We start from the raw sequence: 10948 nt of genomic DNA, 5'->3' as shown, positions 1-10948 counted from the left end.
TGCAGCACAACCCCAGGAAATTATTTCCTGCTTGGTTTTCCATAAAAAAAAAGGGGTAAAAAGGAACCTCTAACCTAGAGGGCTGAAAGCTGTAAGTTCTTCACTGAAACATGCCCAAAGCTGCTGCGAACAAAAAGTACCTCCAGCACAGCCTCTGTTTTTCCATTCCTCAAGCCTTCCTCTGAACTTCTGGAAGACTCATTTCTGATTTTCTAATTCTTGGAGTTGAAAACTATGAAGGAAATACAAAAGAAAAATAGCGTTTTGGAACTCTTTTATTATTTGGGTGGTTTTAACCATTCTTGTCATGTGGTTTGCCTAAAATAATAATAAAAAAAATTCTTGTTTGGAGCTGGGAAAGGATGAGCGGTGTGTTTATTTCATGTCTGACTCATCAGCTCGGTGTTGGTACACTGAATGCTTCAGAAGCTAACACTCTATAGAGATGTTCGTTTTTAATATAAAACAGTAAATGTTTAAAACAACCGTTGCTTTTCTTTTTCTTTTTTCTTCTCCCTGTTGTGGCCAATAAAACAGAAGGGAGGCCACACAGTTTACATTTTAATAAAATTAAGTTATTCGGTGCCACGTTATTGCAGTCTTTATTGGAAAGTGGAATAAATTGCACACAGAGGAGTCATAGGAGGGAGAAATCACTGCGAATAAACATAGATTCTGGGATGCGTTTATTTGCTGGTTGCATCTCAAAGGAGGACAGCTTTCCGGGAGGAAAAAAAGACAGCCTCAGGGAGGCCACCCTGGGTCTCCTCGGATGGGGAGGAGCTCTCTGGGCACCCCATCCAGCCGGCGTCTTCCTCCCACATCCTCCAAGAGAAGCCCGTCCCGCGGTGAGCCAGGCTGCGGGCACGAGGGGTTCTATGCGAGCGCCAGGGCGCACCACGAGTCCTGCCGCAGCGGCACGCTCAGCCCTGGCTGCGGGGCCATGCTGCTGGGAGAGAAGGGGTAGTCCTCCGGCTCAAATTTGAACTCGCCGCCGGCCAGCGCCTCGTCTGACTGGCTCTGCGCCTGCCCCAAGAGGGAAGGGAAAGGTGTAGTCAGACAGCAAGTCGTTATCGTGCTTATCCTAATGTTGTGGCAGGGCTCCGATAGATCACGGGCACAGTACGTTATCCATCGTTCTAATTAGAGGTGACCAGGCCAGCAAGCATGGAGAAAGCATCCCAGCACCTGTCTGCACTTATTTATTGACAACATGCATGCTTTAGACATCTCTGGGCATGTGTCTATTTTTCAGGAGTGTAACACAGATCTGATTTATCTGTTTTGGACAAAAAAAATCTCACCTGCATGCATGTCCAGCTTGAGGGGGCTCAGATCCTGCACCAAGACAGGACAGGGCACCAAATGCCCATCTGCAGGTTAACTTTGAGCCACTTTTTCCTCCAGAAAGATGAAACACCTCTCCCACCAAACAAATCCTTAGGGTCTAAAGCACAGATAACATACGGCCTTTTCTTGGGAGCTATAGAGCTTTCCACCCAGGGTTGATCCCACTGGGTCACTGGGTGGCCTCTCAATGCAATGAGCAAATTGCTTGGCCTTATCAGGGCACCCAGGTCAGCCACAAGGAAGCGCGTGGGGCACAGCTCCTGTGCCTTACCTGGGACACCGACACAATGCCCTGCCCGGGGTACTGCGAGGTTGTGCTGGGCTCCGACTTTAAAGTGACCGTGCTGTCTGAGTTCGTAATGGAGGAAGGGGAGTTCGTGGCCGAAGTGGTGGATCCTGCAAGAAAAGAAGCACAGGGCAATGAAGGCACGTGACAGACACAGGTTTATTCCTAAGGAGATCTGCATTTCAATAGATAGCTCTGCACTGCGTGGCACAACGCCACTGCTCTCTTTCTCCAGCATCAGGGCAATGCTTTGTATTTGACTAGCAGTGCTTAAGGGTTGGAACTAGAAGACCTTTAAGGTCCCCTCCAACCTAAGCCATTCTATGATTCTATGCTTGTGAGGAAGGAAGGAGAACCCATTCACAGCCCAGTCATGCCACTCCTTCTATGGCCCAGAAGGGCAGATGCTGAATGTGTCCCAGTCCCTTCTGGACTCCCAAACACACCACCCCAAGCCCCAGTTTTTTTCCTGTTGCCCATTGTAGCTCAGATCTGCTTGAACACAGTACTGTAGGGCTGGAACCTGGTGCTCACAGAGCAGGAATCCCTCCGGGATCCATGATACCAACAAGGTTTTCTACCCCACATCCTCCTCTCACTCAAGGACTATGCCTAAATGAAGATCCTAAAGCAAAAGCAATCATCAGCGAGAAAAATCACAGTATGATTTTCTACTTTGCATAACTTCCTGCTGAGATGAACTGTGCCCCAAACCCCTGGGATGGGTGGGAGCAGCACTGTACCTGTTGAGGTTTTGCCTTTGGTAATGTTTTTTGGCTTCCTTTTCCTCGTCTGGATGCTTTCCTTTTTCATGGCCAGAGGTCTTGGTACCTTGACATTCATAAGGATTGGAATGATTAATATTGTGTTTTACTTAGCTCCTTCCCGCACATGCATTGCTTTCCTATTTACACGCTGCAGCTCATGCAATGCACCTAAAGTCCTTGTCCTTCACTACATGCTATTTTTCTCTGCAACAGGCCTTGGCTGGAAGATGTATAAGGCTAACAGCTAAGGCTTTCCCACAATTTATTTTTTCCTTTATTTCCTATTTTCCTTTTCCTGATTTATTGGTGACCCTTATGAGAGTGCACTACTAAATTAAACTGATGGCCGGGGCCTACACGACCCGGAGGGAGCAGTCATGGGATAAAGAGACTCGAACCTCCATGGCAGAAGCTTGAAGAGATCTGCATGGAGGAATGAAGACTTCTCTTGGCTGACAGACATGGTACTAAAAGTTTCCATCCTCTGCAAACGAGTATTACCAGTGTACCTCCCAAGTACCTCCCATTTACCCCTTCACCTCATTCTGGGTAACCTCGGTAGAGGTCTCATAGCACTGAGCTATGGCTCTTCAGGCTCTGCTCCCTGCAGACTGGTGTCCAGACCCAGCAGGAGGGATCCCATAACCCAGCACACCCCTGCCCTCACCCCATGGAGCTTCATGTACAAGCCACAGGCGTTGCAGACGGGCTCCCCTTCGGCGTTCCTTCTCCAGAGAGTGGTGTTGGTTGTGTGGCAGTTAGTGCAACATAGGCCAGCACGTCTCGATGAGGACTTGAAAGCAAGCAAACAAACGCGTGAATGCACACATAGAAAAGACAAACTGGGGAAGTTTCCTCTGATACAAAAACAAAATCTCCGTCTACAATGATTTCCTGGAAAACACGGAACACGCAATGTGAAGATAGCAAAATTCAGATGAAAGAAATTGCATTCAAATGAGATCACTCCAATTTGCAAGCGCTTTTCGCTTAAGCTCAATAATCCTGGCAGAATCCTCCCAGTCCATTTCACAAACCTCCAACGAGTGCTGGGAGTGATCAGGATCCAGAGCACAGTGCATATATCTCAGACGGAGACAGAAGGAAGATACCTAGCAGGCTTTCAGTTCACAAACAGCCAAAAACTGTTGTTGCTTTAAGTGAACTCCACTTCTGTTTCTCTGCACTCACAACTACCACTAAAGTTAGCAACACCCCAATTAATCTCTTGTTTAAGACAACTGGAATCAATTGGCTGAGCTGAGCAGAGCTGAGCTGAACTGGCCCATGAGTGGACCAGCAGAGTTATTTTCTGCATGTCTCACAGATAATCTGTTCCCTCACAGGCTGCAGAAACACCACGCAAACATTAACTAATTACATATTTTGTGAGTGCTGTGATTGCTGGCTCTGCAACGTTAATATTTCCAAACAAAGAAGGGAAATATTCTGGCAGAAGCAGCAAAATCATTTCTAACAACCGTACTCCGAGCCACTGGAAAATCCACAGGTCTCTATATACAGACGTGTCAGCTTAATAGGTGTTTCATTTCAACGTCTCTTAGCACCTCACACGGGAACTATTTTAATAAGAGTAAGTATCCCAGTGATCTCAGTAACATCACGGCCTCTCTGCATTCAGGTGTGTGAATACATTATTCAGCCCTGAGAAGAATTACTCTGATTCCTCTCAAAGGCACACGATAGGCGATGCAGGCAATAAAGAATTCCCTGTTTGTTTATTTTTCCATTATACCATGCAATCGTAAGTAATCAATATGACAAATGAGGTGGGGTGAGCAGGAATAAAAATGAAATGTTTTCACAAGGTTAGCAGTCAAAGAGAGATCAGCATTGAGTTTCAAGAGATACCAGTGACGGGCCCATGCTTTGAATCAGTGGTTGCAAAGTGTTCTCAGCAACTATTTGCAAGTAATGGTATTGCTCAGAAAATGGTTTGCCTTTCAAGAAATAACTGGGCAAAAATAATAATACGCTGAGGTGTGAGCTGACAAGCTGGGCACAGAAGAGGTCTCAACAGCTATTTTTGTCTGTAATATGGGGCATGGTGTCACAGCATGATCCTGGACCTGTTTTAGAGCTTTCTTAAAGCCTCAGAGCCACCAAGGCTGTGCCATTCACCTCTGCAAGCAGGAGGGCCCCCTGCCATCCAAGGGTGCTCAGCACCCCACACTGCTCCCATAAGGGCAAGGCCCTGAGGTGCAGCTCCTGCCACAGGAGTGAGGGGGAATTTGGAGCCTGGCATGGGCTGCTGAGATCTATCATCACCTGCGGATGGACAAAGGCCAATGCAAAGCGCTTTGGAAAGCCCCGAAATTTCTGGGCAGGTCCCTGGGAGGGAGGAACACACTGTCCTGGTGTCACACGGTGTTGGGCTATCTGCTGAGGCATCAGTGCCTGCCTGTGTTTGCATCGCCTGCACAGCAGACACCATCCTCCATGGCCACACGTTACACAGAAAACCCAGAAACCCTGTGAGAATCTGTCCCTACCCCACAGCTTGCCCGTGTAGCAAGAAAAAAGACAGTCAAGGCTGCTTTTGCTCACTGAAGGACAACGGTACAATACATTATTGCTGGTTCCCAGCAGTTCCCCTAAAAGAAAGCACATTGCTGCCTGCCTCCACCCCACTGCCTTTGTACCACTCTGACCTTGTCTAGGAAGTTGTTGACTTCAACATTGTGCTCCAGTGTTTATTTATACAAATGCACCGTACACTCAAACAAAAACTCTTCACAGACCCGGCTTGACAGCCAAGTGCTGCTGATAAGCTCGAGGAACCATGAGCTGGTGCCTATCACATTAACTGTGCGCAAGTGCTGCTTGGACAGCTTGAAAAATTCGGATCCAGCAGGGCAGGTCCCTCCAAAGGGAGGCCCAAAGCTGTAGGAGACTTTGCTTTGCTTGCTTTTCAGAAGTACGGCATGATAGAGGGCAGCTGATGGCAAAGTGAAAGTGTCTGCAGCACACATGATACATGGAACTAGCGAAGACTCCAAGTCACTGAGGGACATGGTCAGTGGGCACAGTGGTCACGGGTTGATGGTTGGACTTGATGATCTTAACGCTCTTTTCTATCCTTAATGATTCTATGATTCTAAGTCAGGATGGTGTGGGAGCTGCCGGGCACAAGACTGGGTCTGTCGCCAGTGCTGCTCCTGCTCTGGGAAATGCTCATGGGCAGAGGCACCCAGAGCCAGGAGCTGCTCCTGTGTGGTGAAGGTGGTCTGGCTTTTAGGGCTGAGTGTAAGGTATCATCTTGTGAAACGTATCAATAAACTTTGGCTAGGAAGATCCTGCCTAAAATTAAGTGATGCTTCCCTCCTCCTCTCAGAAATATCCTTCCTGCTGAAAGCCACCACGCTGTGCGTCCAGATACAGACAGAAGAAAAGCAGCTGTCCCTGCTGCCATCATCACAGAAAAAAAGAAAAAATGGACTGCAAATGACAGGATGACTGCATGAGCTGCAGGCACCATCTGCACTATGTGCTCTATGTGCCACGTTGTGCTCGCTGGGGCCTTGCTCTGTGAAAACACAAGTTGGAATAACCGCAGCACAGCGCCTGCTTACAGAACAAAGGTCGTAACGTAAAGGGCAAAAGAAACCCTTTTTCCTCTCTGTGCCTATATTTCGTTGTTCCTCATTGCTCCTCCAGCAGCGTGTTTCACCGCAGGCAGCCGTCCCCAAGGGTGCTGCAGAGAGGCTGTGAAATTATACGACCCCGAGCCCAGAAAGCTGGGAGCAGCTGGGGTGGTGGCTTTGCAGAGCACACCCAGGACCCTCTTGTCCATCGTCAGTGGGTCCTCCTGTCCTCTGCCTTGTTGCAAAATGGAACTGCAAAATGGTGGAGCAGCCACGGTTTTGAAGTCTGTCATTCCCGACTCAGAATGGGAAGTCAAAATCACGGCCTCTTTCCTTTTCCATGCAATAAAATGCCATCAGGTATTTCAGCCTCACTGAAGTGTTTCCCCTGGATAAGAGTATCAGCTCTTTCACTCGGGCTTTATCACTGCATTGATAGCCAACATAACAAAATGGCTGGAAATGCTGTGATAATTCCCTTCTCGTCCCTCCGAAACAATCTTAAATCAGAAAACTTTGCTGAAATGTTATGTCAGTGTTACTAAAAAAAAGCCTCACGAGTGCTACTGACTGCCCCGTGCCAATAGCAATGGACAAAATATTGGGTAATGGCAAGACCTGTCCCAATGCCTGGGTGGAAACGCTGCTCAAAGAGCCCTGGAAATTCAGCCAGTGTTGTGTTTTGATAGCAGGCTCTGAAACGCAGGGTTTGAGTTCGACTTTCAATACACAGATTGTGTTTGCTCCAAAGAAATCACCTGCGTTACTCTGAGATGTGCAGCTCAGCAGAGGCTGGAGCCTGGTGCTGGGGTTTGTATGAAACATAATTACATTTTGGTGAGATGGGCAAATCCTACCGGATAACATAAAATGTATCGCAGGAACGCACTGATTTTGGTGAGTTGTCATTACAGAGTGATCTTCCAGAGAGCCTCTGCTTGTTTCGTTTTGCAAATAGAACCACATTTCCACGATCAAAAGCGAAATGAAGCATTTTATGCAATCCCAGATTTGTTTCTTATCGTTTCTTTGCACAGAAACTTGTCACTGTTGCGTTACTGCTAACAGTTTGTTTTGCAACACACAAAATAACTGCGGGAATACACCCGAGCAACAGCAAAAGGAACTCCCAGCTGTTCCCCAGCACGGCTCAGACAAACATCCTGTTTGTAATGACTGCTTCTGATGACAAGCTCTGAAACCAAAACTGTTACCACCAAATTTAAACATCCCAAAGTGACTGCACACAAAAAAAGGAGGCTCCTTTCCTCTCTCACCATGGGATCCCAATTGGAGGAAGCCCAACACCATGATGTGGGGAATTAATGCTTTACGCTGCCGACAAACAAGGAACTACCAAACCCCAAATTCTCCCTTAGGAGGTTCCAGGTGTGGTAACTGTTCCCCCATCCCGCTCCCATCGCAACCCGCCTGGGATCAGCCCTGCCTTTTCCAACTGCTCTGCCTGCACGTCCTTATGAAGAACCAGCGCACCATCACTACTGTAATAGGAAAAAAGCAACAAGCCTACGCTGGGAACAAGCTGGGAACAGAGTTGGGAGCAGCCTATAGAGTCCCATACGTTTCCATACTGCAGGGACCCCTCCATTCGCCGCTCCCCCTTATTGGTGCTGAGCTCCAACCTTTTGGGAGCAGTAATTTCGCAGCTTTGCTCCTTCTGAAACACTCTGGCTGACATCAACAGCATCTATTCACAATTAGACTGAGAATCCAGCAGGCCCTAACACAGAGATGCCAACAGAACGTCCACCAGCAGCAGCCTCCAAAGCCTGCCCCCCACGCCACCCCCAGGCAGTCCAGCAGTGTCCCCTTCTTACCAGCCTCTTCTGGGGTTTGAGCGGCCGGTTGATGCCGTTCATTTTGTGGTAGAGCCCGCAGGCGTTGCACAGGTAGTGCCCGGTGCCATCCTTCCTCCAGAGCGGTGTGGACATGGCCCCACAGTTCACACACTCCCGACCATCCCCAGGAAACTCCTCCAAATACTCTGGAAGAGAGAGCCGAGGTCAGGAGCCGGCCCCATCGCAACGTGCCACCCGTGTATGGGGCACTGCAGGGCTCTAATCCCCCGTGCCCCACTGCTGCCATGCAAGGGATAACCAGGAGCTTGCCTCCATCCTGCAGAGCATGAGAAAAAAAAAATAAATCCTTTATTCTCCCCCCACGACTTCATCTTTCAATATTTTGCTCTAAGGCAAGGGGGATTTTCATCTACCCACACCCCAAAAATCGCAAAAGGGCTGTGGATGCCTCCAGGATGAGAACAAACAGAGTCCATCCATGGTGTTATCCCTCCTCGGGCTGTAAAGATATTCCTAACTATCACCACGGTAATGATGAAGCCAGGGTTAAACGGGGCGCTTTTCCCGACTTCCATCACTGCGCGGTGCTCACCGGGGGCTCCGTGCTGTGCGGGGTCTGCATGGAGGTTCAGCACTGCCGGCCCCACGCAATGCTCAGCAGCCACAAACGGCCCTCCCGGCCCCAAATATCCCCTCACTGGGGCTCCTCCGGGCATTTCTCCTCTCCCGATGGCCCCCGGAGCCGCCCGGCTCCGACACTGCGGTTTACCCCACAGCCCGGAGAGAACGGAGCGAGCCTCCGATTTGAGAGCAGGATTTTCCCACTTTCTCCTCTTTTTTTTTTCTTTCCTCTCTCTCTTTTAGAAATAATTTCTTTCGACGTGAACGTTGTTTTCTTCCAAAGAAAAATACTCCTTCCCCCCCCCCTCCCCCCGCCCTCCTTCATTTTCGGTCGCCTTAAAAAAGATCCGACTGCAAAAAAAAAAAAAAAAAAAGGCAAAGCAAAAAATCAAAATAATTTTTTTTTTAAAAAAAAAAAGTGTAGATGGGAGGGAAGGAAGGAAATAAAAAAATAAAAAAAGAGATACTGAAAAAAAAGTTTAAAAGAATTTAAAAAGCAAGCCATAATTCATTAACTGAAAAAAATGTATAGTTTACGCTACTTAAGAGCGGTTTACACTATTCAAGAGCAAAAATAAACGGCACAGAGGACGGCGGTCTTTCCTCCGGGTCCCAAAGCAGCAAACTCGAAGCGCAGGAGACATTTCCTCCCTCGGTAGGAGCGGGGCGATCCGACCCCGCACAACGCAACGGATTTTCCGAGACAAAGAGAAAATCCTGGAAGCGAAGCGCTCCCGAGCATCCCCGGGTGGGAGGTAACGCCAGCGGGGAGGGGGCTGCGTCCCGGCTTTGCTTTGTTCTTGGGGCAAAGATAAGATAATTTGGATCACCGCAGTCAAGATGATAACGCGGCTGAGGTCTTGAAGCGGCTTTGAAAGGGCTTTGCGAGCCGCCGCCGGACGAGGATGCGGGAACAACCCCGGGGAGCATTGCTACAGCGAGACCTGAAAATTGCGTCTGTTTGGGTCGTGCTTTAAAGAGAGCCTGCGGTGTGGGTGCGGGGGAACAGTGCGGGGCTCACGGGTCACTGCATGAACCTCTCCAAAGGCCGCGGGGCGCTGCAGCTGCGGACCTGTTTGGGTGAAGGCGAATGAGGAGACCGAGAGTCTGTCCGAATATAAACTCATTTACCACAATAAATTACTTAAAAGGGTGGGAGCTATAAATCTGCCCCGCTAATTTAAACACAAGGGTAAGTATTGAAGTACAGGCACAAAGTCGATATTGTGGAGAGGAGATATTCGCGGGGGGGTGAGGGGTGCTGGACGGCCTCTGCTCCTCTGTCCTCTCCTTTGAAACGCGTTCTTTGCCCTCCGTGTAACACAAACATACACACGCACGCACAGAACGCTCCGTATAGGGTCAGCCCGCCGTTCCCTCTACCCGAACCATCCTTCCATCCCTGGGTAAAATCTTCCCGACGGGAAACAAAATCCGCGGCGCGGTTCATCCCCACCAAAGCACCGCGCACGGAGATGTTCCGACTCGAACCGAGAGAATCTCAACGCCCAGAGGCGGCGGTGAGGGCGACCTACCGAAGGTTGACCTGCGGCCGGGCAGGGCCGCCTGCCTTGTCTGCAGGCTGTGCAGCACGCTGCTCTCAAAGTGTCCGGCCGTCCACGAAGGCGGTAGCTCAGGGGTCACGTAGGCAGGGTAGGGGCTGGAGTAGGACCCGTTAACCGAGCGCACCAAAGCGTTGCCGTACTGCTCCCGGCCCCCGCCGCCCAGCAGCAGGGGCCCCTGGTAGGCACCGTCGCGCCCCGGGGGGCTGCTGCCCGGGGGGCTGTGGGGATACGAGAAACCCGACGGCGGGTGCGGACTGCCGGCGTTGAAGGCGGTGGTTTCGCCGCTGCTCTGAGCCCAGCCCGGAGGGTTGCCGAGGTGGCTTTGGTGCGGCTCGCAGCTTTGCAGGTAGGGGAGCGTCTGCAGCACGGAGGGCACCCGGGTGGTGGGCACGTAGACAGGCGAGCCGGTCGACGAGTGCAGGAAATTGCCGGAGTCGTGGGAATAAGCCGACTGGCCATGGTTGGGGGCGAGGGCCAGGCCCTGATACATGTTCCGTCCTCGGCGGCGGCGGCGGCGGCTGCTCAGGGCCCGGCCGGCTGCGCCCCGACGTTGCCGAAGCGCTCACTCAGAGGCACCTGAGGGGCAGAGCCGAGAGTCGCGGCTGAGCGAGGCCGGAGCACCCCGCACCTCTCCCGGCCCCCGGTCCCCGACCCACGCCCCGCTCCAGGCTCCGTCTGCAGGAGACCCCGCGGACCCCGGTCCGAGGCCCTTCTTGCTTCCCCTCGTGAAAGCGCCGCTTTCCTTAAAGCAGGAGCTTTCGCTTTATGTATATGCAGAGATTTCTCTCTCCTTTAAGCTTTCCTCTGATCCGCTCCGTCCCATAGGGTCGACCAAAGAAATCCACTGAACGAACAGCAGCGCCCGCGGCTCCGTCCCACCCGGCCCCGTCCCAGCTGCTCGGGCATTTCCAAGGATCCGAAAAAAACAGATTTT

At 50.6% G+C, this 10948-nt stretch overlaps 1 protein-coding gene across 1 annotated transcript in view; it reads right to left on the bottom strand.

The window, feature by feature from the left end:
• Window positions 1-257: 257 nt before the first annotated feature.
• GATA5 (GATA binding protein 5) overlaps window positions 258-10948 on the bottom strand; it is an 11204-nt gene continuing 513 nt past the window's right edge. Inside the window, exons 2-7 of the mRNA XM_042832459.1 lie at window positions 9985-10590; window positions 7847-8013; window positions 3071-3196; window positions 2380-2467; window positions 1622-1746; window positions 258-1026 (exon numbers count right to left, since the gene is read on the bottom strand). Of these exons, the coding sequence (XP_042688393.1) occupies window positions 877-1026; window positions 1622-1746; window positions 2380-2467; window positions 3071-3196; window positions 7847-8013; window positions 9985-10504 (1176 nt within the window). The 5' untranslated portion in view covers window positions 10505-10590 and the 3' untranslated portion in view covers window positions 258-876. The remainder of the gene's footprint in view (window positions 1027-1621; window positions 1747-2379; window positions 2468-3070; window positions 3197-7846; window positions 8014-9984; window positions 10591-10948) is intronic.

The sequence above is a fragment of the Centrocercus urophasianus genome, unplaced genomic scaffold, assembly GCF_019232065.1.
Source record: "Centrocercus urophasianus isolate 14NV4802_14NV808 unplaced genomic scaffold, USGS_Curo_1.0 seq_38, whole genome shotgun sequence".
In the NCBI taxonomy this organism is placed as follows: domain Eukaryota; kingdom Metazoa; phylum Chordata; class Aves; order Galliformes; family Phasianidae; genus Centrocercus; species Centrocercus urophasianus.
The sequence above is the reverse complement of the archived record's forward strand: the minus strand, read 5'-3'. Positions and strand labels throughout refer to the sequence as shown.